The following is a 25843-nucleotide window of genomic DNA, read 5'->3' on the forward strand; positions in this document are numbered from 1 at the left end:
CCACATTGCTTCCATGACATCTACATCTACGTCTACATTTATACTCCGCAAGCTACCCAACGGTGTGTGGCGGAGAGCACTTCACGTGCCACTGTCATTACCTCCCTTTCCTGTTCCAATCGCGTATGGTTCGCGGGAAGAACGACTGCCGGAAAGCCTCCGTGCGCGCCCGAATCTCTCTAATTTTACATTCGTGTTCTCCTCGGGAGGTATAAGTAGGGGGAAACAATATATTCGATACCTCATCCAGAAACGCACCCTCTCGAAACCTGGGCAGCAAGCTACACCGCGATGCAGAGAGCCTTTCTCGCAGAGTCTGCCCCTTGAGTTTGCTAAACATCTCCGTAACGCTATCACGGTTACCAAATAACCCTGTAACGAAACACGCCGCTCTTCTTTGGATCTTATCTATCTCCTCAGTCAACCCGACCTGGTATGGATCCCACACTGATGAGCAATACTCAAGTATAGGTCGAACCAGTGCTTTGTAAGCCACCTCCTTTGTTGATGGACTACATTTTCTAAGGACTCTCCCAATGAATCTCACCTGGCACCCGCCTTACCAACAATTAATTTTATATGATCATTCCACTTCAAATCGTTCCGTACACATAGCCCCAGATATTTTACAGAAGTAACTGCTACCAGTGTTTGTTCTGCTATCATATAATCATACAATAAATGATCCTTCTTTCTATGTACTCGCAATACATTACATTTGTCTATGTTAAGGGTCAGTTGCCACTGCCTGCACCAAGTGCCTATCTGCTGGAGGTCTTCCTGCATTTCGCTGCAATTTTATAATGCTGCAACTTCTCTGTATACTATAGCATCATCCGCGAAAAGCCGCATGGAACTTCCGACACTATCTACTAGGTCATTTATAAATATTGTGAAAAGCAGTGGTCCCATAACACTCCCCTGTGGCATGCCAGAGGTTACTTTAACGTCTGTAGACGTCTCTCTATTGAGAACAACATGCTGTGTTCTGTTTGCTAAGAAATCTTCAATCCAGCCACACAGCTAGTCTGATATTCCATAGGCTCTTACTTTGTTTATCAGGCGACGGTGCGGAACTGCATCTAACGCCTTCAGCAAGCCAAGGAAAATGGCATCTACCGGGAGCCTGTATCTAATATTTTCTGGGTCTCATGAACAAATAAAGCGAGTTGGGTCAAGAATGATTCCAGGAACGTCTAGGGGAGTTCCAAAGACTGAGATGTCCATCCCAGAGCCCAGATTTGAACATCGAAGATATTTGTGCTCCATGCTACATGTCTTGCAACCATGAACAGACCAGAATTGGCTGCCGTTCTTCAAACAATTTGGTCAGCTGCTTCGAGAAGTGGACCAGGGACTTGTAGACTCACTTCCACTGCGTCTCATTGCAGTATACAGGGACAGAGGGGCCCCCATGCTATATTAGATGCCTATCCCCATGACATTTGCTAAGTCAGTGTACACTCTAGTGCTTGGGTGGGCGAAAGCGCTATTGTAGGTGCGGACTCCCGTGAGTGCCCAAACCACCTGCCCGTGGGCGCTGTCAGCCAGCAGTTCCCCCTCCACCCCTCCGCTGACATCGATCGTTTGTTATCGATACTCGCGACGGCGATGCAAGACAGGCCTGCATACTTCGTGTTGTTAGTGTTGGTGGTGTCGAAGTCTCTTTGGAGATCGTGGTAGGACAATATTAGTGAGAGGAAAATGGCTAAGTAGACGTTAACGTCCTCAAAACTAAAATCGGTTGAACACCTACGCTCCAGGTCACAGTGCGAAGAATATTAATTTTTCATTGAAATGCAATCCGGCCTGCTGTCAGTGTCTGTTTTGTAATGCTAGTTGGTAGGGATGGGAGAAGTACCATGTGAAGCGACAGTTTCAACTCCTTCCTGAGAAATTAGTGATCACTTTTGATCATGGAAAAAGGAAGGCTAAACTTCTCGAGTTAAACAGGAAAGAGGGAAAGAAGAAAGTTCATGTAGATATATGTCACTTCTTGAAAACGTTACTATTATTTATAAAGCGTTATGTGATTTTGACCTCGATTTTATCTTCACTTGTAATGGGACACCCTTTTGTAACATAATCTTTTTTTTTGTAGAAATGACCGATACCATTTATACTATCGATCTCTGATCATTCACGGAGCGTGACACAGAGTGTTGGAGGAAGTCGAATTACCGGCTCTTGGATGACTGGCACAGATATGAAGAGGTCACGATGTGGCCGGTGCACAATATGGGGATTCTCCATGTGGCGGTCAGACGTATTGGACCAGAACCTCGACGACGAATATGCCTGCCACCACGCTCCCATGCAGCTCATCATTGTGCGACTGTCTCTTCCTGATGTCCTATAACTCAGGTTATTGCACGATTCGACCAGCAGGCCAAACGGTGACCCACAACGAGATCCATTGCAAAATCTCATGCTCATAATGCTGTCTCTGACGAGTACATCTCCTCCACAGAGATCACTCAGTATCTGATGTGTTCACACTCATTACATATCCTACTAGGTCGGGTAACAACACTAAATACGAAAAGCCCTAATGAACTCTGTCGCCATTCTACCTGCTACAGAGAATCACAACTCTAATAGTTTACTAACTGGCGATGGTGTGTACGTTTTCTAAGTTACATTGATATCAATGAATCTCATTTTTCGTCAAGAAATGTAATTAATTTCAGCACTGTAAACAATGAGCAAGATAAGCTTTCCTCAAAGGCTGACCACCACAGTGTTTTCATAGGCATGATGTTACTGAATGTTGTCGAAAGGTAGTTCTCACAGCAGCAGCAGAACATTAGAGTACTGCGAGCTGACACAGCTTCTCATTAGAAGTGACTTATTTTAAATTTCGTTAGTGTTCTTTAACTCAAGCTCCTATATTCCGAGTGTGTTTGTATATTTATCAGGCACAGTTCTACGCCTTATTGACTGTTTACTGCACAGAACCGATGTTTAAATAGCACCAACCATTTGTTTTGTGTTTCAAGAGCCACTTGATAGCAGTTAGATCTTTCAGCCAAATGCTAACTGTCATAGCAGCAGCAGCCCATTAGAGTACTGGGAATTGACTTACTTAAAATTTCGTCACGTCTCCTCTGCTTCAACTCCTGTATGTCGTACATGTCTGTGTATTTATCATGCTGTCTTTAATATGGATATGAACTGTGACTGCTGTGTTCAGATGCGAGTTGAGCTGGTGACTTATTGCTCACAAGTCCAGGTGGTATTGACTTTGGTCACACATCTTGAGGCTGTTGCCAGTGGGCATCACTGTGGGAGGGGGCGGGGGGGGGGGGTTCGGGCAGACAGGATAATCCGAGGGACATCCAGCATGACCCACATGTCTCCCAACTGGTTCACTACAGTGTTTGCCCTGGGTACTACCCGCACTAAAGTTGAATCCTGACCAGTGGTCAAGTTGCAGGTCATTCCAAGTTGTGGCTGGTAGTGAAAGACTTTCCGGCGGCCAATAGGAGGCCCACCACGGTATTCTGGAGGTATGTTGATGACACCTTTGTAGTTTGGCCCCATGGTGAAGACAACTTGCAAGACTTCTTAAGACATCTGAACTCCTTCCACGATCAAATAAAGTTCACAATGGAAACTGAAAAGGAGGGATGCCTTCCATTCTTGGATGTTTTGGTTTGGCACAGAGAGGATGGCACTTTGGGACATGAAGAGTATAGGAAGCCGACGCACACCGATTTGTATTTACGTTCAAATAGCTGCCACCATCCTGCCCAGACAATGAGTGTTCTCCAAACTTTGACCCACAGAGCGCATATTATTTCTGACGAAAGCAGTCTGCAAGATGAACTTTCCCACTTACAAAGAGTATTTGAAGACAATGGGTACTCTCCACAACAAATACAGAGGGCACTGAAAATGAAACCGAAAGAGGCCACAAAGAAAGCAGATGAAGATGAAGAAACCTTTAAATCGATGGCCTTCCTGCCATATGTGGGTAGCCTCTCATCATAAATAGGACGGATTCTCGGCAGACACAAAGTAAAAGTGATTTTTCGTCCTCCACCCAACACAGCTGCACTCGTGGGCTCCGTCAAAGATGACTTGCTGCTCCAAAAACCTGGAGTTTACAAAATTGCATGTGAATATGGCCTTTCTTACATCGGACAAACAACTCGTACTGTTCAAGAAAGATGTACAGAACAGCGGAGGTACACACGACTTTTACAACCTAACAAGACGGCAGTGGCAGAGCACTGTATTGATAATGGTCACAGTATGTTGTATGACAATGTCGAAATTTTGGCAAGGACATCATCCTTTTGGGACTCGATAGTGAAGGAGGCAATTGAAATTCGCTTGACAAAGAATTTAATTAATAGAGATAGTGGTTTCAATCTTGATAAATCATGGAATCCGGCATTTGCTATAATAAACTCACAAAGACATCGTCACAGAGTAGCTCACAATGATATATCGATATACCAACACAGATCGACTGTGGAGTCATAGATACAACTTGCGCATTATGCACGTCTCTGCCGCCGACCAACGTCTCTGGCGCATTTGCATCTGTGGCGGCAAGCGTAGTCGCGCGATACACGAGTATAAAGGGACGAAGCGAGCACTGGAGCGGCAGTCTTGCGGCTCACTCTAAAGGTGGCTCGACAGTATACACCCGAAACTTAATGGAACAGTCTTTGCGCCGCCAAAACCTGATGATTCACATCAAGTACCTCTGTATGGAGGAGATGGTTATGTGTGTTCAACGACTGGATAAGCTTCGACACTTGAAAGCAAGATTACTGAGCTCTAAGTTTTTTACTAAGGTGCCGTGACCAGGGCATAATTCCGAAGTTTGCCAGATTAGTACATTTTATAAAAACGACGTCTATGAATAAGATTTTACCAAAAGCTGGTTCTGCTATTGTTAAGGAGAGGATCCACTTTACTCGCCGAAAATTAGACCTGGTTTCTGAAGAACTTTATCGCCTGCACCTGAGGATGTCTGTGGAGATACTCTATGATTCTTGGAATTGGATTGATGGTACAACTTGGGCCAAATCAGACTGGATTTGTGAGGTGGACACATCCCAACAGACTGCAAAATTTAGTCGACTGAAGACGACATCGCAGCGAGAAACTGTTATTCGACGCCCTGGTATTAATATGACAGGTAGAGATTTGGACGATGCTACGATGATGGTTTTGAGTAAGGGACTGAATTTTGCACCCACGCCACAGGTTCTGCCATTGCCTTCGTTTATCAGCGCCATGGAAGAAGCTATTCGACCACTTCCCTCGGATTCAGCAGAGGCAATAAGACGTGAAACATGCCGTGCAATTATGAAGGCTCGCCCACAATGGAGCAATATATCTGTGGCAGAGAGGGCTGCTCTACGCAAGATTCGCCTGGATACTCAGACGGTGGTACTCCTAGCAGATAAAGGTAATGCTACTGTTTTACTGTCTCGGGACGAATACCATGATAAAATGTACAATTTATTGAGTGACAGCATGTACCGGAAGATCAGCAGGGATCCCACTAATCGAGTGGCGAAGAAAACTGTTTCGCTTCTGAATGATTCTCCCTTCCACCAGAAGTTGTTCGGAGATTGAAACCAAGTGGTCCGGTGCCTCCTACACTTTATGGACTACCAAAGGTCCACAAGAAAGATGTTCCTCTACGCCCCATAGTGAGTAACATAGACTCTCTGACCTATGACGTTGCCAAACATTTGGCATCATTGTTGATGCCTCTTGTGGGAAAATGTACTCACCACATAAGAAACTCTGCTGACTTCATTAGTAAACTGAAATCATTGAAAATGAACCCGTCTGATATATTAGATAGTTTTGATGTGGTGTCTTCATTTATAAAGATTCCCCTTCCAGAATCTCTACAACTTATTGAAACAAGTTTTGACAAAGAGATTTCAGCTTTATTTAAACATCTTCTGACCTCTACATATTTCTTATTTAACAACGAATTTTTTGAACAGACGGACGGAGTCGCCATGGGTAGTCCCTTAGCCCCTCTGGTGGCCAATTTATTTACGGAGGACTTCGAGGAGAAGGCGCTTGAATCTGCTGACTTGAAACCCACGGTATTCTGGAGGTATGTTGATGACACCTTTGTAGTTTGCCCCCATGGTGAAGACAACTTGCAAGACTTCTTAAGACATCTGAACTCCTTCCACGATCAAATAAAGTTCACAATGGAAACTGAAAAGGAGGGATGCCTTCCATTCTTGGATGTTTTGGTTTGGCACAGAGAGGATGGCACTTTGGGACATGAAGAGTATAGGAAGCCGACGCACACCGATTTGTATTTACGTTCAAATAGCTGCCACCATCCTGCCCAGACAATGAGTGTTCTCCAAACTTTGACCCACAGAGCGCATATTATTTCTGATGAAAGCAGTCTGCAAGATGAACTTTCCCACTTACAAAGAGTATTTGAAGACAATGGGTACTCTCCACAACAAATACAGAGGGCACTGAAAATGAAACCGAAAGTGGCCACAAAGAAAGCAGATGAAGATGAAGAAACCTTTAAATCGATGGCCTTCCTGCCATATGTGGGTAGCCTCTCATCATAAATAGGACGGATTCTCGGCAGACACAAAGTAAAAGTGATTTTTCGTCCTCCACCCAACACAGCTGCACTCGTGGGCTCCGTCAAAGATGACTTGCTGCTCCAAAAACCTGGAGTTTACAAAATTGCATGTGAATATGGCCTTTCTTACATCGGACAAACAACTCGTACTGTTCAAGAAAGATGTACAGAACAGCGGAGGTACACACGACTTTTACAACCTAACAAGACGGCAGTGGCAGAGCACTGTATTGATAATGGTCACAGTATGTTGTATGACAATGTCGAAATTTTGGCAACTACACAATCCTTTTGGGACTCGATAGTGAAGGAGGCAATTGAAATTCACTTGACGACGAATTTAATTAATAGAGATAGTGGCTTCAATCTTGATAAATCATGGAATCCGGCACTTGCTGTAATAAACTCACAAAGACGTCATCACAGTGTAGCTCACAATGATATATCAATATGCCAACACAGATCGACTACAGAGTCATAGATACAACTCGCGCATTATGCACGTCTCTGCGACCAACCAACGTCTCTGGCGCATTTGCATCTGTGGCCGCATGCGCAGTCGCCCGATACACGAGTACAAAGGGACGGAGCGGGCACTGGAAAGACACCTCCTGTAAACTCGATCCTCCTCACCCGCTTGTCTCCCCCATCCTCTCCCACCCCCACCCGCTGCCACGCCTGTATTCCCACATCCCACCTGCTCTCCATCTTTCCACCCTCCTTACTCTCTCCCAAGGTGGCTTCTGCCAGCTCCCCCTCCCTGATGATGTCCTCCTCCCATCCATCTACCCCTCCTACCAACTTTGATCCTCGCTCCCCCTTCCTGTGTTTGTTCCTTTGGGCACCCTCCCTCCCTTCTCTCCCCCTTCCCTCCCTCCTCAATGTCTCCCCACTGCTCCCCCGGGCTTCCCCTCCCCTGTCCCTCTACTCCTCCTCCCATCTCGTTGGCATCTTTGTTCTCCCCTTTCCCGCCCCCCTCACCCTTCTTCCCCTCTTGGCAGGTCCCCGGACTCGGACTCGCACACACTACGTGGACATTCGTGTGCCGGAGATCATCGCCATCAGTGTCTCGTGTGTGCTGTCGTGTTTAGTGTTCAGTGTTCGATGTCACACTCCATCATTCACCTGTGCCATCGACATCTGCAGTATTTGTGCATCGTGTCAACAGTTTGTAGAGTGGTTTATCATCGAGTGTGATCGGCTCCGTGTTTGTATTTATGTGTCTACCGTTTTATAACCCGCCGTTATGTAACTTATGTGTATTCTTTCTGTTTTTCTCATTGTTTATTCTATGGCTGAAGAGCAGCGTAGAATGCTGCTGACAGTCTGCCTGTTGTACAGGTTTTAAAATAACAGTAAAGAAAAAAAACTGGAGCAACAGTCTTGCTACTCACGCTGAAGATGGCTCGAAGGTATACATCCGAAATATTAGGAGAAGGAGATTTCTTGCGGCTGCACACCCGAAACTTAAAGGAACAGTCTTTGCGCCGCCAAAACCTGAAGATTCACATAAAGACTGCCAGTCTAGCTCGTGACATGAAGGTGGAGCTCACTATCTGTAGCACTGTCGACAGAACCGACTGTGTTTCTTTGGTACAGAGCTGAGTGGAGGGTATGAATCAGAGGCTCAGATGGTTCTGTGACCGTGTAGGTTAAGGATTCCTCGACTTGCCCCCTAGGGTGGTAAGCTTCCAGGTTCCTCTACATAGGTCAGGAGTCTACTACACACAGAGAGCCGTTTCACAGTTAGCAGCGGCTGTGTGGTGGGGACTGGGCGGTTTTTTAAGGTTAGAGAGTCTTGAGAAAGTGCAGAAAGGGCTTCCGTTTCAAAGTGTGCAGGGTGAGTACAGGAAGAGGGTAGACATAACAGTCAATATCGTGGCTGTAAACAGTCGTAGCTGTGTTGGGAAAGAGCCAGCGCTCCAGATTCTAATACAAAGCACTGAATCTCAAATCGTTACAGGTGCAGAAAGCTGGTTAAAGCCGGAAAACGTTCGGAAATAAGTTTGTACAAAGCATCTAACCATGTTCAGAAATGATAGATTAAATATAGTAGGTGGTGGAATGTTTATTGTTATCATATGTAGTTTACCTAGTAGTGAAATCGAAGTGGAGAGTTTCTGTGAATTAGTATTGGTAGAGGTTATACTTGACAGCCGGAATAAATTAATAACTGGTTTCTTTTATCGAGACCCGATTCAGATGATTCAGTTCCTGAACAGTTCAAAGAAAATTTGAGTCTCATTCCAAATGGGTACCCACTTATAAATTATAGTTGATGGTGACTTCAATCTACCCACGGCATTCTAGAGAAATGCATGTTTAAAGTCCATGGTAGGCATAAAGCGTCTTCCGAAATCGCACTGAAGGCCTTTTCAGAAAATTATTTTGAACAGTTAATTCAAGAGCTCTCCCGACGTGCAAATGATTTCGAAAACATACTTGATCTCTTAGCAACAAATACGGAAAATGATGACAGAGACAGGGTTTAAGGAACACCAAGTTACTGTAACTAGACTGAACATCGTAATATCCAAAGCCTCCAAAAATTAATGCATCATACACCTATTTAAGAAACAGGTAAACATTCGCATGACAACAGTCTCGACTCCTTCCGATCTATGTAAGGGTAGACCAGATGTGGTTTAAATTCAGAGAAACAGCATTGACAGCAATTTCGAAATATATACCAAATAAATTACAGCTGGTACTGATCCACAATGGTACATAAAACAAATCAGAAGACTGTTGCAGAAGCAACGAAAAAAACATACCAAATTGAAACATCGCAAAATTACCAAGATTTACGAAATTTTAAGAAGCCGAAATTTAGCACGAACCTCAATGCAAGATGCATCTAACAGTTTTCACAACGAAACTCTCTTTCGAAATCTTGCAGAAAACGCAAAGAAATTCTGGTAGTGTGGAAAGTACACCACGGCAAGATGCAAACAATACCTTTACTGCCCGATAACAATGATGATGTTATTGAAGACAGTGTCACTAAAGGGAACTGTTAGTAAACACAATTTTCAGAAATTCCTTCACAAAAGAAGGCGAAGTAAATATTTCAGAATTCGAATCAAGAAGAACTGCCATCATGAGTAGCTTAGAAGTAGGTATCCTCGGTGTAGCGCTGCAAATTAAAACATTTAATAAAGGCAAGAAGTGCAGTCCACGATGTATACCAGTCAGATTCCTTTCAGAGTATGCTGATGCAATAGCTCCATATTTAGCAATCCTATGCAACTGCTCATTCGTAGAAAGATCTGTACCCAAAGAATGGAAAGTTGTACTATTCACACCAATACCCAAGAAAGAAAATAGGAGTAAACCGCTGAATTACAGACCCATTTCACTAACGTCGATTTTCTGTAGGGTTTGGAACATATACTGTATGAATGAACATTATGAATTACTTTGAAGAAAACGATATGTTGACATAGAGCCAATAAGGATTCAGAAAATATCGTTCTTGTGAAATACGGCTAGTTTTTTGTCATCATGAAGTAATGAGTGCTGTTGACAGGGGACGTCAAGCTTATTCCATATTTTTAAATTTCCGGATGGATTTCAACACCATTCTTCACAAGCGACTTCTAATCAAATTGTGTGCCTATTTAGTATCGTCTTAGCTGTGTGACTGGATTCGTGATTTCACAGATCGTAATAATCGACAGAAAGACAACGAATAAAATAGAAGTAATATCTGGCGTTTCTCAAGGAACTGTTATTGGGCCTCTGCTGTTCTCAAGCTACATAAACTATTTAGGAGACAATCTGAGTAGCCATCTTAGATTTTTTTCGGAAATGATGCTGTCATTTAACGACTGATAAAGTCATCAGTGATCAAAGCGAATTGCAAAATGTTATGCAGATGATATCTATGTGGTGCAAAAAGTGCCAGTTGAGTGTAAATAAAGAAAAGTGGCAAGTCATTCATATGAGTACTAAAAGGAATTCGCTAAATTTCGGTTACACGATAAATCACACAAATTTAATATTCAATTAAATACTTAGGCATTACAATTACACATAACTAAAGACTACAATTTATTAGCAGAACACTGAGAAAATGCAACAGGTCTAATAAAGAGACTGCCCCTACTACGTTTGTAAGTCCTCTTCTGGAGTATTGCTGTGTGGCGGGGGATCCACATCCGATAGGACTGACAGAGGACATCGAAAAATTCAAACTAGAGCAGCTCGTTTTGTATTATGGCGAAATAGGGGAGAGAGTGCCACGGATAAGATACACAAACTGGGATGGGAGTCATTAAAACAAAGGCGTTTTTCGCTTCAGCAGGACCTGCTCATGAAACCTCAATCACCAACTTTCTTCTCCAAGAGTAAAAATATTTTGTTGGCGCCTACCTACGTAGAAGAAATGGTCGTCATAATAAAATAAGATAAATCAGAGCTTGCACAGAAAGATTTAAATGTTCGTTTCTCCCGCGTGCTGTTAGAGAGTGGAGCGGTAGAAAATTAGCTGGAAGGTGGTTCGATGAACACTCTGACAGGCCCTTAAATGTGAATTGCAGAGTAATCACGTAGAAGTAGATGTGGTATGTTCCTCTGAACTGAATTAACTAGGCATCTATGGAGGGACCTACAGTTCAACAAGGACTCCGAACTACGGTACAAGTCGGCGTATTTCATGTATACAAGTCATTGGCTGAAACGAAAGAAGCTATGAGTGAGTGAACAATATCCTAGGATCATTTTGAGATTGAACCACAGATCTTTAGTCTCTGATTACGATTTTTGATAACATTAAGCCATTTCGTACAACCTTGGAAGACGTTACGATAGTATCAAAAATTGTATGGAGAAGAAATACACAGAAACGGATCTTATCTGAGCCACCTTTGATTTGCAGATGAAGCTGTTTTGTTTACTTCAGATCAAGAAGAACTTAACCGAAGGATGAGAGAAATGGACAGTGAAAGTTTGACGATAGGTCCATAAAATTAATTACAGTTAGAGTAAAACTATGTCCACTAAGTATGCCGGCAGGAAAAACATAAAAATTCGTGACGAAGTTATAGAAACAATCGATGAATTTATGTACTTAGGGCATTTGAAAATAAATGTGTATGGACAGCTAAATAAGCAAACAGGAGAGTATAAACAGCTCAAGTTCATTTAGGAAACTAAATGCCGTATTTAGAAGTATATTCCCCATTTGCCTTACATGGAAAACATAACCATTGCATAATGTTAGTAATAATTTACAGAAATGAAATGTGGACGTTAAGTGCTCTAACAGTTCAAGAGCTAATGGTTTTCAAGCGTTTAGCGGAAAGACACGGACCGAAAGACAAACAAATGAGTAATAGAAATGACAGTACTTGAGGACTGTTGACGAAACTGAAATGGAGATGGCTGGGATGGAGATACAGCGAGATCAAATGGTGGGAGATGGACTAGGAAGGTGCTACGTTGGAATCTTTGTTGTAAGGAAAGATCTAGACGACTGCCTAATGGAAAATGAACTGATAAGATAAAAAAAAACAAGCATGGCAAGTTAGATTGTTCAAAGCTAATTCAGTGTGTAGAAGTTTGGAAGAGCCCTATATCAACCAACTGATGATAAAAGGATGCTGCTGGATGAAGTCGTCAATTTTACTACACTTAAAAAAAAGTACATCGTTGACTTCTTTCAACGTCTCAGAAACCCCTGTCTTTGGGGTCCACGGGAAGCAATTCATGTGGTATACTGTAACACATTTTACTTTCTCAATCCTCTCGACATTCTGGAATCATAGCAGCAGGGAAGAATTGGGTATACATTTCATTTGAGCGACAATGCAAGACGAGACGATAATGACAGAGTGTTACCTGGAGAAAGGTGTGCCTGGAGAGCGTGTAGGTCTTGCCCACGGTTAGAGTGAGGGGGTGGACGGCACGTGACGTCAGCAGCAGCAGCGCCCTCCGAAGACGCACGTCGCCCTGCAGCCAGGTGCCGCTGTAGGCCGAGCTGGACAGCCGGTCGCTCTGCATCAACATCAATTTATTTTGTATGTTCATCCTTTTAGCAGGAGGTCTCTGGAAGACGGCCGTTTACTATCGTGACAAAAAATAAATAAAAACACCTACACCCGTCCTTATGATTTAATTTATTTTGTCACTAACAGTTTCAACGCTTCATTGCGTCATCTTCAGGCTGTCTTTGATGCGGTACAGGTTGATATGATGCCAATGCTTAGCCCATCAGCTGCCAGCAATACTGGATGCGCAGATAATGTGTCAGCACTCCAATCATGGATGGTTCGTTGGACGGCAGAATACCACTGTGAGAGGGGTGGGAAGGATAGTAGGCAGGACATTTCTCATTTCAGGGCAAAACGAGAGGTAGTCGAAATCCTGGCGGAGAATGTAATTCAGTTGCTGCAGTCCTGGATGCTACTGAGTTACGAGGGGAATGCTCCTTTGTGGCTGGACGGTAGGACTTCGTGAGGTGGTGGGAGACTGGAAAGATAAGGCACAGGAGATTTGTTTTTGTACAAGGTTGGAAGCATAATTAGTGTTTGTGAAGGCTTCAGCGAGACCCTTTGGAAAGGGACCGCTCCCCAAATAAAGAGACTAATGATCGTGCTACATTCTCATGATTAAAATACAGCAGACAATCAAAAATACCAGTGACTGGTACAGTAACCTTGTAAAACATAAAATTAAAACAGAAGAAGAAATAATTAACTTTATACTATGCTATTCTATTGAAGCTTTAATAAATTATACACTTACAAACAATTTCAATCTCATAAAATTAACATTTAACTGTCTGTGCATTATTCAGTATAATACCCTGAAACTTATTCAGGTTCCATATGGGTATATATTGTCCCTTCTTGACATGAAACTAAACAAACTAAAGCCATACTTTAGAAATTATCCCCTAAAGAATAAATAGTTAACTGAAGCACTAGGTATCTTAATATATAACTAAAATAATTATGGCACATCAAGTGTGTATTAATTGTAAATCAGCTTCAATCAGATGAGTAGTTAAATGCTAAAATTTTGATAAAGGCTAGATGAGGTGCTAATATACAAAAATGTTATTTTCATTGACATAAATTAATTATTTCACAATCGACTTTAATACTTATAAAGTATCATAAAATATCTCTGTTTTACAAAACATTCTAATTCAGTAATACTAACAAAATTATTTCTATTAAATTTAAAAAAAACAGAAAGCAACGATATATAATAAATATTCAAAGTATTCTGATGTGTACAGAACAAAGTCAATGTAAGTGAAATACTTCACTAGCAAGTTACATGTTGAAACTCTTTTTGTCTATAATTTACAGTACATCTACTTTGTTCTTATTTGCCTCATATAATCTGAAACTACTACAAATAACCATTAATTAAAATAGTCATAGTGAGAGGCAGTATCAGTTTGGTCACACCAAGGAGCTGACGTTACTTACACTAAAGAAATTTAATTGCTATCAGTAATTTCATCAACCATACGTTTGTTTGGTGTGAAAGGAAAACACACATAAAAGTTTTATAGTTTCCATTGAAAATCCTTAATTTAATTCCAAATTAATAAATAACTGTTTCAAATAATAATATTCGTTTTTCTGATGGCTCAAAATATTTTGGTGCTAAATATGTCTGTTAATTTCAAACAGACTTGATAACCATATGAAATTGCTGGATAAAGGAAAACTCATTTTAACAAGTCTTTCATATATTTAGTGATAAATAATGGACGTATCAAACGTCTCAAAAATGAGATCGACAGGAAGAGCAAAATGGCTAAGCAGGGATGGCTAGAGGGCAAATGTAAGGATGTAGAGGCTTATCTCACTAGAGGTAAGATAGTTACTGCCTACATGAAAATTAAAGAGACCTTTGGAGAAAAGAGAACCACTTGCACGAATATCAAGAGCTCAGATGGAAACCCAGTTCTAAGCAAAGAAGGGAAAGCAGAAAGGTGGAAGGAGTATATAGAGGGTCTATACAAGGGCGATGTACTTGAGGACATATTATGGAAACGGAAGAGGATGTAGATGAAGATGAAATGGGAGATACGATACTGAGTGAAGAGTTTGACACACCACTGCAAGACCTAAGTCGAAACAAGGCCCCAGGAGTAGACAACATTCCATTAGAGTTACTGACAGCCTTGCGAGAGCCAGGCCTAACAAAACTATACCATCTAGTGAGCAAGATGTATGAGACAGGCGAAATACCCTCACACTTCAAGAAGAATATAATAATTCTAATCAAAAAGAAAGCAGATATTGACAGATGTGAAAATTTCCAAACCATCAATTTAATAAGCCACGGCTACAAAATACTAACACGAATTCTTTAGAGACGAATGGAAAAACTGGTAGAAGCCGACCTCGGGGTAGATCAGTTTGGATTCCATAGAAATGTTGGAACACATGAGATAATACTGACCCTAGACTTATCAAATAAAATAGTTTAAGGAAAGGCAAACCTACGTTTCTAGCATTTGTAGACTTAGAGAAAGCTTTTTGACAATGTTGACTGGAATACTCTCTTTCAAATTCTGAAGGAGGCAGGGGTAAAATACAGGGAGTGAAAGGCTATTTACAATTTGTACAGAAACCAGATGGGAGCTATAAGAGTCGAGGGGCATGAAAGGGAAGCAGTGGTTGCGAAGGGAGTGAGACAGGGTTGTAGCCTATCCCCTATGTTATTCAATCTGTATATTGAGCAAGCAATACAGGAAACAAAAGAAAAATTCGGAGTAGGAATTATAATCCATGGAGAAGAAATATAAAATTTGAGGTTTGCTGAGGACATTGTAATTCTGTCAGAGACAGCAAAGGACCTGGAAGTGCAGTTGAGTGGAATGGTCAGTGTCTTGAAAGGAGGATATAAGATGAACATCAACAAAAGAAAAACGAGGATAATGGACTGTAGTCGAATTAAATCGGGTGATGCTGGGGGGATTAGATGAGACGCTTAAAGTAGTAAAGGAGTTTTGCTATTTGGGGAGCAAAATAACTGATGGTGGTAGAAGTAGAGAGGATGTAAAATGTAGACTGGCAGTGGCAAGGAAAGCGTTTCTGAAGAAGAGAAATTTGTTAACATCGAGTATAGATTTAAGTGTCAGGAAGTCGTTTCTGAAAGTATTTGTATGGAGTGTAGCAATGAATGGAAGTGAAACGTGGACAATAAATAGCTTAGATAAGAAGAGAATAGAAACTTTCGAAATGTGGTGCTACAGAAGAATGCTGAAGATTGGATGGGTAGATCACATAACTAATGAGTAGATATTGAATAGAATTGGAGAGAAGAGAAATTTGTTGCGGAACTTGCTAGAAGAAGGGATCGGTTGGTAGGACATATTCTGAGGCATCAAGGGATCACCATTTTAGTATTGCAGGGCAGAGCGGAGGGTAAAAATCGTAGAGGGAGACCAAGAGATGAATACACTAAACAGATTCAGATGGATGTAGGTTGCAGTAAGTACTGGGAGATGAAGAAGCTTGCACAGGTTAGAGTAGCATGGAGAGCTGCATCAAACCAGTCTCTGGACTGAAGACCACAACAACAACACCAATGGATGTATAAGCAAGAATAAAAAGTTAGTGGAAATAGGAATACTTGTAGTAATAAATAAGAAGTAATTAAACGTTAAGAAATAACAAATAAAAAAAGAATATAAAAAATTTAAGAACGGCATACTCTGCACTAGATGACCAAGCGAAGATCTAAGTAAAGAAAAAAAGATAAATTTTTCTTTCAATTACATAAATATTATTATAATGTACGTAATATTATTCATTCCTATCCTTTTTTACAAAATAATATAATATCATTTATTTTTGTTCAGTTATTTATTAACTTTATGAAATGTACTAATAAATAGTTAAGTATACTACATATATGTTACAGATAATTTTAATTTTTCAATATAAAATTATAATAATTGTACTAATAATTTTGAAAAGTGTTTACATTGATTATGCAAAGCTGTATATGATATTTAATTACACTACTCTAAGTTTTTTAAGTGTTTTGTTATATATTCTATATTCTTTCTATGACTTAGGGAGAGAGAGATAGTGTCAGAGAGAGAGAGAGAGAGAGAGAGAGAGAGAGAGAGAGGGAGAGAGAGAGAGAGAGAGAGAGATAGAGAGAAAGAGTGTCAGAGAGAGAGAGGCACGGAGGGAGAGAGAGATTTGTTTCTATTGATTAAGTAGTGGTATTTATTAAATCATAAATCAATACTACAAAATATTTAATGACAGTACTGGAAATAACTTATTACATGCCAACTTAATGTGAAGCTGTAATCTAACCATATATCTTAAATATAAATACACTTATCCTCACGCCACATCAGCCAGGCGAAAAGAAAAATTATATAACTAGCTTCAGAAATTTAATTAGGAAAAATATTGGTAATGAACTTTCTCCTCCATAGAGTAACAAGGAATTCGAGTTTCACGAGACGGGTGTTTCAGATTCTTCAGCTGGAGAACAGTAAAGTACTAGAAGAGACGCTACGGTTTCCATGGTATGCACTCACTTAACTGTGTGAAATACGCTGTGTGGCGTAGTCGGAAGCAGGAGCAGTACTGAGAGCTGTTTTTCCCTGCTCGTAAGTTCTTTTTCTCTATTCCATGCACGTACCAGGAGAAGTCGCAGTAGCATGTAGGCGTATCAGATGGTGCCGACGCTACACCCTCAACTACAAACGTCGGCTCACGTATCACAAACAAAAGGTGACCGACATCAGAAGTAATCGATAGTGAAACTAATAATCAACGAACGAGGTAGCAAAACTATGCACCTCTGTTTTTTGACAAGTTAGAGAGCAGGATTTCATGCAGAGTTTAAACGAAAACCATTATCTCTGTTTATAAGGTTACTTGCCTCTGTTTTTTGACGAGTTAGGGAGCAGGATTTTATGCAGAGTTTAAACAAAAACCATTATATCTGTTTATAAGGTCACTCGCCTCTCTTTTTTGACAAGTTAGAGAGCAGGAATTTATGCGGAATTTAAACAAAAACCATTATTTCTGTTTATAAGGTTACTTGCCTCTGTTTTCGACAAGTTAGAGAGCAAGATTTTATGCAGAATTTAAACAAAAACCATTATCTCTGTTTATAAGGTTACTTGTTAATTTAATTTCAACGCTTTTCTTAATAACACTATCTCATTAGCTAGAAGTGCATGCCAGAATCTAGGTGTTGTTATATTCCAAAGGATGATCGGTGCCAAGACAATGTTCTGCAATGAAGAATTTGGTCTTTTGTTGTAGGCGTGTGTGATGCTTATGCTCAGTACACCGGTCCTCCACGGTCTCGACAGTCTGACCAATACATCTTAGGTCACAACTGCATGGATTACGATAGACACCCGCCTTATACAAACAAAGATCATCCTATATGGAACCTAAAAGTATCCTGGCCTTAGATGGTGGTCGCAAAACACACATCACATCATATTTCCGCAAAATACGACGAATCCTGTTCGAAATGCTCCCTGCGTAAGGCAAACAGGCCGTAGACTTTGGAGCTACCTCGGTATTATCATCGCTCACCCTGTCCCTCAATTGGTCGATGGTGCAACGCACATATAATTTGTCTTTCACTATAACTATTCTGTCGAAAGGTGACTTCGAGATGGTCTAACTCAGCTGACAAACTCTCAGCGTGCGAGATGACATGGGGCCTGTGAACCAAGGTACGAAGTATTCCTTTACGTTGAGCCGGGTCCTCGCAACTATCAGCCTGCAGATACAAGTCAGCTACCTATAAACGGCATGTGCCAACGTACTATCCATCTTCCTCTTGGCCAGCACATCTAGGAAATGAAGATTGCCAGCCTTTCCTACCATCATCGTGAAACGAATGTTCGGGTGGACTGAATTCGGGTGTTCTTAGAAGCTGTTCACATTGTCTCTGCCATGAGGCCAAATAATAAAAGTATTATCTACATATATGAAAAAAAAAAACACGCCGGTATTACAGCCGACGAGTCCAAGGCTCATTCCTCGAAATCTTGCATAAGCAAACTGACAATAACAGGAGACAAGAAGTTTCTCATCGGAACTCCTCTTTGTCTGTTCCTAGTACTAGTCATTGAACAAAAAGTAAGTGGCAGTCAACACATGTAGAAATAGGTTCAATAACTCAGCAGCAAACCTAACCTCAGTGAACCGCAACTAATCAGACAGGGGAATCCGAGTGAAGAGAGAGAGACAACATGAAAACTTGCAAGAATATCAGTTATTCAAACGTATTCCCTCTAATCGACGTAAGAAATCCGCCGAGTTCTTAGTGTGGTATTCCCACCGACTTACAATTGGGCTTAACAGAGTGCCAAGGTCCACACACGATATGTCGGAGTAACAACGTTACTCACAATCGGATGAAGAAGAACACGTTCCTCGTGGGCTTCAGGGAGGCCATAAACCAAGGGGAACAGCACAATTAAGAACTGAAACTCTTGATAGTCTCTTGTGAGAAGTAACTTTTCTTCAGGAGGCTGTTAGTCTTTCTCTTAAAACTTTTTGGGGGGTCAACAGCGATCCTATGATACTCTGAATCAGACAGTAAACACTGCATCATTTGAACGTGTGGACAAGTTACAAGCGTTTTACTGTTGAAAAACGGCAAGTGTGAATGAGTGTTATCTTTCTGGAGTTTCTCTGAAAACTGAGTTTTTAAATTCGCTTGCACAGCGCTTAGTTGCTGCTGTTTTGTCTTGAAAATGCCAGGGCGTTCTTCCGTCGAAAAATCAGCGGTTGTCGGCGATGTCACCAAGCTGCATTCCCGTTGATTACTTAACTTACGGGAATGCAGCCTGGTGACATCGCCGACAACCGCTGTTTGTCCAAAACAATGGTAGCATTCCAGAATGAGATTTTCACTCTGCAGCGGAGTGTGCGCTGATATGAAACTTCCTGGCAGATTAAAACTGTGTGCCCGACCGAGACTCGAACTCGGTCGGGCACACAGTTTTAATCTGCCAGGAAGTTTCAATGGTAGCATTGTCCATGTCCGCAGGTAAAATGACAATACCTGGATCAACTCTAAGTGATATCAGTTTTGGGTGGGTGTACCCTTGTCAGCACACCTTCCTAGCCTCCTCTGCAACATCACGAGGTAGTTTAGAAATAGCCTGTTCATTACAGCTAGTAAAATCAATCACAGGCAAACGCTTGGGAGTCGATGGAAAATTTATATCTTTGCCTAGCACGGATAAAACTGCAACTGCACTGCATTTTGTTAAGGTAATACTGTGGCCAGCAAGATCCCGAGGTGTGTCCCCACAAAATATGTGTGACACCAGCTCAGACGCCACTTCATTCCAGTGGCAGTATCCAGAATATTAAGTTGTAGGACAGCTTGTATCAGAAGACGATATAACGGCTACACGACACCCTTCCAAACAGAGTCAGCGCTTGCATCCGAACCGGAGGAAGCGCAATGTGATACTGGTAACTGGGCTCCTACTGCCAAGTTCTTTGCAAATCTGACTCGATTTAGCAATCGCTGGAGTAACATCACATACTCTCCAAACCTGTGAAGTTTCATTTTGTTTCTTCCTCCCCTCTTGGGTGCTTCAATTTGTTTGTCTGGCAGTATAATATGTAACCAACACCTCGAAAAGGAAAAGAACAATTAATGTACAAAAGCAGTTGACGATATTTTGTATTTTTTGGTAAATGAAGAACTCAGAAAAAGAGAAAAACGGGAGAGTAAAAATCGAATGGAATGTTTTTGGTAAACTAAACAGTACTGTTTATAGAGAGACGTGATGAAAGAACTGAGGGTTTCTCAGCGAGCATCAGAGAGAAGGATGTTGGGAATTGCGTGTGAAATCTTATGGGAGTTAACTGCTAAGGTCATCAGCCCCTAAGCTTACGCACTACTTAACCTAAATTATCCTAAGGACAAACACACACACACATGCCCGAGGGAGGGCTCGAACCTCCGCCCTGACCAGTCGCACAGTACATGACTGCAGCGCCTAAGACCGCTCGGATAATCCCGCGCGGTATTGTTGGGAATTATTAGGAGAGATAGGCAAATACAGAAAAGCGTCAGGGAATAGACCGGAGTGTCAGACACAATCATGACTGTAGTGAAGATGAAATGGAGGTGGGCACGAGAAGTATGCAGCCGAATGGATGGTAGAGAGGCCAGGGAGGCGATTTTCCAGATTTACTCTCAGGTGAAAAAAGTCATGGGATACCTCTTAATATCGTGTCGGACCTCCTTCCAGCGTAGTGCAGCAACTCGACGTGGCGTGGACTCAACAAGTCGTTGTAAGTCTCTTGCAGAAATATTGAGTCATGCTGACTCTGCAGCAGTCAAAAAAAAAAAAAAAAAATGGCTCTGAGCACTATGCGTCTCAAGTTCTGAGGTCATTAGTCGCCTAGAACTTAGAACTAATTAAACCTAACTAACCTAAGGACATCACACACATCCATGCCCGAGGCAGGATTCGAACCTGCGACCGTAGCGGTCGCTCGGTTCCAGACTGTAGCGCCCAGAACCGCACGGCCACTCCGGCCGGCCCTACAGCAGTCCGTAAGTGCGGAAGTGTTGGCAGTGCAGGATTGTGTGCATGGACTGACCTATTATATCCCATAAAAGTTCGATGGGATTCATCAGAATGTTCTTCAAACCAATCACAAACAACCTGGTGACATGACGCATTGCCATCCATAAAAATTCCGTTGTTGTTTGGCAACGTGAAGACCATGAATGGCTGCAAAAGGTCTTCAGGTAGCCGAACATAACCATTTCCAGTCAATGATCGGTCCAGTTTGACCATAGAACCCAGACCATTCCATCTACACACAGTCCACACCATTATGAAGCCACCACCAGCTTGCACAGTGCCTTGCTGACAACTTGGAACCATGGCTTTGTGAGGTCTGCTCCACACTCGAACGTTACCACCAGCCCTTACCAACTGAAATCGGACTCGTCTGACCAGACCACGGTTTTCCAATCATCTAGGGCCCAACCAATATGGTCACAAGCCCATGAGAGACGCTGCAGCCGGTGCCGTGCTGTTAGCAAAGGCTCTCGTGTCAGTCCTCTTCTACCATGGCCCACAACGCCAGATTTCCCTGCACTGTCCTAACGGAGACGTTCGTCATTGATGTTTGCGAGTATTTCATGCCGTGTTGCTTGTCTGTTAGCACTGACAACGCTATGCAAACGCCGCCGCTCTCGGCCGTCGAGTGAAGACCGTGGGCCACTGCCTTGTCCGTGGTGAGAGGTAATGCCTGAAATTTGGTATATTCGGCAAGCTCTTGACACCGTGGATCTCGTAATGTTGAATTCCCTAACGATTTACGGAATGGAATGTCCCATGTATCTAGCTCCAACTACCATTCCCCGTTCAAAGTCTGTTAGTTCTCGTCATGTGACAACCATCACGTGGGAAACCTGTGCACTGCCCTTTTATACCTTGTGTACGTGATACTGCCACTATCTGTATATGCACATATCGCTATCCCATGACGTTTTGTCACTTTAGTGTAAAGAGATAAGAAAGACCAAGACGACGACATAATGGAAGGTAATGAATAATGAGCGTATGGCATTGGTGGGCGGGAAAGCCTTCGCGGGCGGTCCACAAGTTCTTTAACGCCACTACGGCGACTTGCGAATGAATGAGGATGAAAGACACACAACACCCAGTCTTCTCGAGGCAGAGAAAATCCCTGACTCCGCCGGGAATCGAACCCCGGGACCCCGTGCGCGGGAAGCGAGAACGCTACCGAAAGACCACGAGCCGCGGACATAACGGAAGGTGGGTGGATTGCGCTGTAGAGACTGCAGGGGCACTACAAGAGCGTGTAGCTGCATGTTGAAAGTCTAGTGGAGGTCTTGCTCCTGTGGGATACGTCAAATGGTTGATGATGATGCTGGCAATGATCGCTGAATAGTTGAGAATTCCCCAATGGCCGAAACTTGTCGTGGTGAGATGTTTATATACGCAACCAAAGCTGTGGTTTATTGAAAGTGTGATTCCTGTCTTTCTTTGGTCGAGGGTTTGTGCATGTATTCCTGTTTGATTCTGAAATGACACTGTCACGTGTGCTTATGCCAAACCACTTATGTCACTAACGATTTTTGGTACAATTTATTTATCTCTGGTGACTACATACGATTGCTAACACAGCAAGGTGGCGGTGCCTGAAATGGGAACGTCCAACTGCAGCTATCTGACGGTTTAGTCCAAAGACCCTTGTACATTTTTTCTTTTCTGGTTACAAAATGGGTACTACGAAGTGTCGCTAAAATGCAATAGAAAATGCTTTCTCCGTGTGCACTCATGTAAAATATTACATTCGACTTTCTAGGTCCTGGAGAGGAACAAATTGTTCTGTTTCAAAACCAGTACAAAAACGGTGCCTTTTCAAAACTCGGAGATTGGCAGCCTGATTAAAAATTGATTTGCTTTATTTTCACTAATGCTTCACTAACTCACTCCGTGCTCGTACAAAACAGTGCGATGGGTTGCAGTAAAAATGGGTAAATTAGCTACACACTATATTAGCCAAATCTCTGAGTATATTAGCTGGTAAAATGAAATATCCCAAATAATATATGCGGGTGGTTTGAAAAGTTCTCGGAACGGAATAGAAAAAAAGTACTTACCTCGCTGAAACTTTTTTTATTTTTCAATGGGGTCTCCTTGTAGATCAATGCACTTGGTCCAACGATGTTCCGGTGCCTTGATCTCATCTCGAAAATGAGTTTCTTCCAGGCCTCCAAATAGTTATCAATTCCGGCTGTCAATTCTCCGTTTGAAGTGAATCTTCGTCCATCCAAAAAAAATTCAGTTTTGGGAAGAGATGGAAGTATGACGGAGCCATACAAGTTGACTAAGGCGGGTGTGGCAACAATTCATAGCTTACTTGGCGTAATTTTTCCATGGCGACAGCACATAAGTGCGGGCGCTCATTGTCTTGATGGAAGACGACTTTCTTACCTGCTAAACCTGGCTTTTTTTCGCGTATCTTTTGTTGCAATTTGTCCAGGAGTTTAGCATAGTATTCTCCAATAATCGTTTGCCCAGTGGGGAGATAATCTACAAACAGAATCTCCTTCGCATCCCAGAACACTGATGCCATGACCTTTCCCGCCGAAGGAATTGTTGTTGCTGCCTTTGGTGGTGGAGAATCAGCATGTTTCCATTGCTTTGACTATTGTTTTGTCTCTGGGGTATAGTAGTGCACCCAAGTTTCATCTTCGGTCACAAACAGGCGCAAAAAATCTTGTTCGTTTCTTCTAAAACGGGCCAAACGTTGTTCCGATATGTCCATTCTCAGGCGTTTTTGATCCAGCGTCAAGAGTCACGGCACCCATCTTGCAAATAATTTTTTCATTTCTAATTCTTCAGTTAAAATGTGATCTATCCTTTCAGATGGCACTTGTCAAGCGTGAGCAATTTCTCGCACTTTCAGTTGGCAATCCTCCATGACCATTTTGGGCACTTTTGCAATGATTTCTGGAGTAGTGACACATCTTGGCCGACCACTGCGCTGCTCATCATTTAAGCTTTCCCTACCAAATTTAAATTAATCTGTCCACTTGGCAACAGTTGAATATGAAGGAGCAGAGTCCCCCAGTGTATTCTGGAAATTGGCGTGAATGTCCTCTGCTTTCATACCTTTCTTTAGGAAGTAGTTAATCACAGCTCGAATCTCGAGTTTTTCCATCTTCGCAAATCACTACGCAGGAACAACAACAGAGCCACGTCTCCGCCACAGCTCTCTTCCGAGACCACTGACGTGGCACGCGTTTATAGGCAACAGTCCAATGAGTATCACGTGAACAGCTCGTTGCGCCAGCGCTACCTCTCGTGGTGATTCCGAGAACTTTTAAAACCGCCTTCATACATGCCTCTTGAACAAATCACTTGTTCAAATGTGCCACTACTGCTGAATGTGTGTGTGTGAATTCCTAAGGAGCCAAACTGCTCAGGTCATCGGTGCATAGACTTACACACTACTTACACTAACTTAGGCTAAGAACAACACACACACCCACGCTGTCCACTACTGCTGATAAACACTATGAAGGAACTACGTAAGCATTCCTTAAGTAGAAACTGATTTTAATATATGCAATAGCACTTCTCAGCACACAGACACAGCGAAATGCAACTACAAACTACGTACCTGGCGGCATACAGACATGCGCTGCAAATGTGACAGCATATTTTCATCAAATGTCGTGTTCTCAAGAAGACTTCTGTGTACTACATATGTTAATTTTGACAACAGCGAGTCTAAGTCTACATCTACATTTAAACTCCGCAAGCCACCGGACGGTGTGTGGTGGAGGATACCTTGAGTACCTCTATCGGTTCTCCCTGCTATTCCAGTCTCGTATCGCTCGTGGAAAGAATGTCGGTATGCCTCTGTGTGGGCTCTAATCTCTCTGATTTTATCCTCATGGTCTCTTTGCGAGACATACGTATGAGGGAGCAATATACTGCTTCAGTCCTCGGGGAAGGTATGTTCTCGAAACTTCAACAAAGGCCCGTACCGAGCTACTGAGCGTCTGTCTTGCAGAGTCTTCCACTGGAGTGTATCATCTCCATAACGCTTTCGCGATTACTAAATGATCCTGTAACGAAGCGTGCTGCTCTCCGTTGGATCTCCTCTATCTCTTCTATCAACACTACCTGGTATGGATCCCACACTGGTGAGCAGTATTCAAGCAGTGGGCGAACAAGTGAACTGTAACCTACTTCCTTTGCTTTCGGACTGCATTTCCTTAGGATTCTCCCAATGAATCTGTCTGGCATCTGCTTTACCGACGATTAATTTTATATGGTCATTCCATTTTAGATCACTCCTAATGCCTACTCCCAGATAATTAATGGAATTAACTGCTTCCAGTTGCTGACCTGCTATATTGTAGCTAAATGATATAGGGTCTTTCTTTCTGTGTATTCGCAGCAGTCTTTTATAACGTGACGGATAATGAATTTCAGCAACAATGTTAATTTAGTATGTTAGCAGTGACTTTTTGTTAACATTTGCAGGAACAAACCCACAAGATTATTTGTAAAGGTAGGAATTATTCGAGTTATCCTTGGATCATCTAGTGAAATATTGCAGTATTCTGTTGTTCTTGTAGTTCCGTGTTACAATCAATGGCATAAGGTTTGTAACCAGGAATGTCGAAGTAACCCTGAGATACAACTTCACGCGGTACCAGCTGGGGGTCTTACACATAGTCCCGGAAGGATAGCCG

General features: G+C 42.3%; 1 protein-coding gene across 1 annotated transcript in view; it reads right to left on the bottom strand.

Annotated features, from left to right (window-relative positions):
- Positions 1–25843, bottom strand: part of LOC124605932 — a 136863-nt gene that overhangs the window by 12620 nt on the left and 98400 nt on the right. The window contains exon 6 of the mRNA XM_047137890.1: positions 12440–12595. Within this exon, the coding sequence (XP_046993846.1) occupies positions 12440–12595 (156 nt within the window). The remainder of the gene's footprint in view (positions 1–12439; positions 12596–25843) is intronic.

Source organism: Schistocerca americana, chromosome 3 (assembly GCF_021461395.2).
Source record: "Schistocerca americana isolate TAMUIC-IGC-003095 chromosome 3, iqSchAmer2.1, whole genome shotgun sequence".
Taxonomy (NCBI): domain Eukaryota; kingdom Metazoa; phylum Arthropoda; class Insecta; order Orthoptera; family Acrididae; genus Schistocerca; species Schistocerca americana.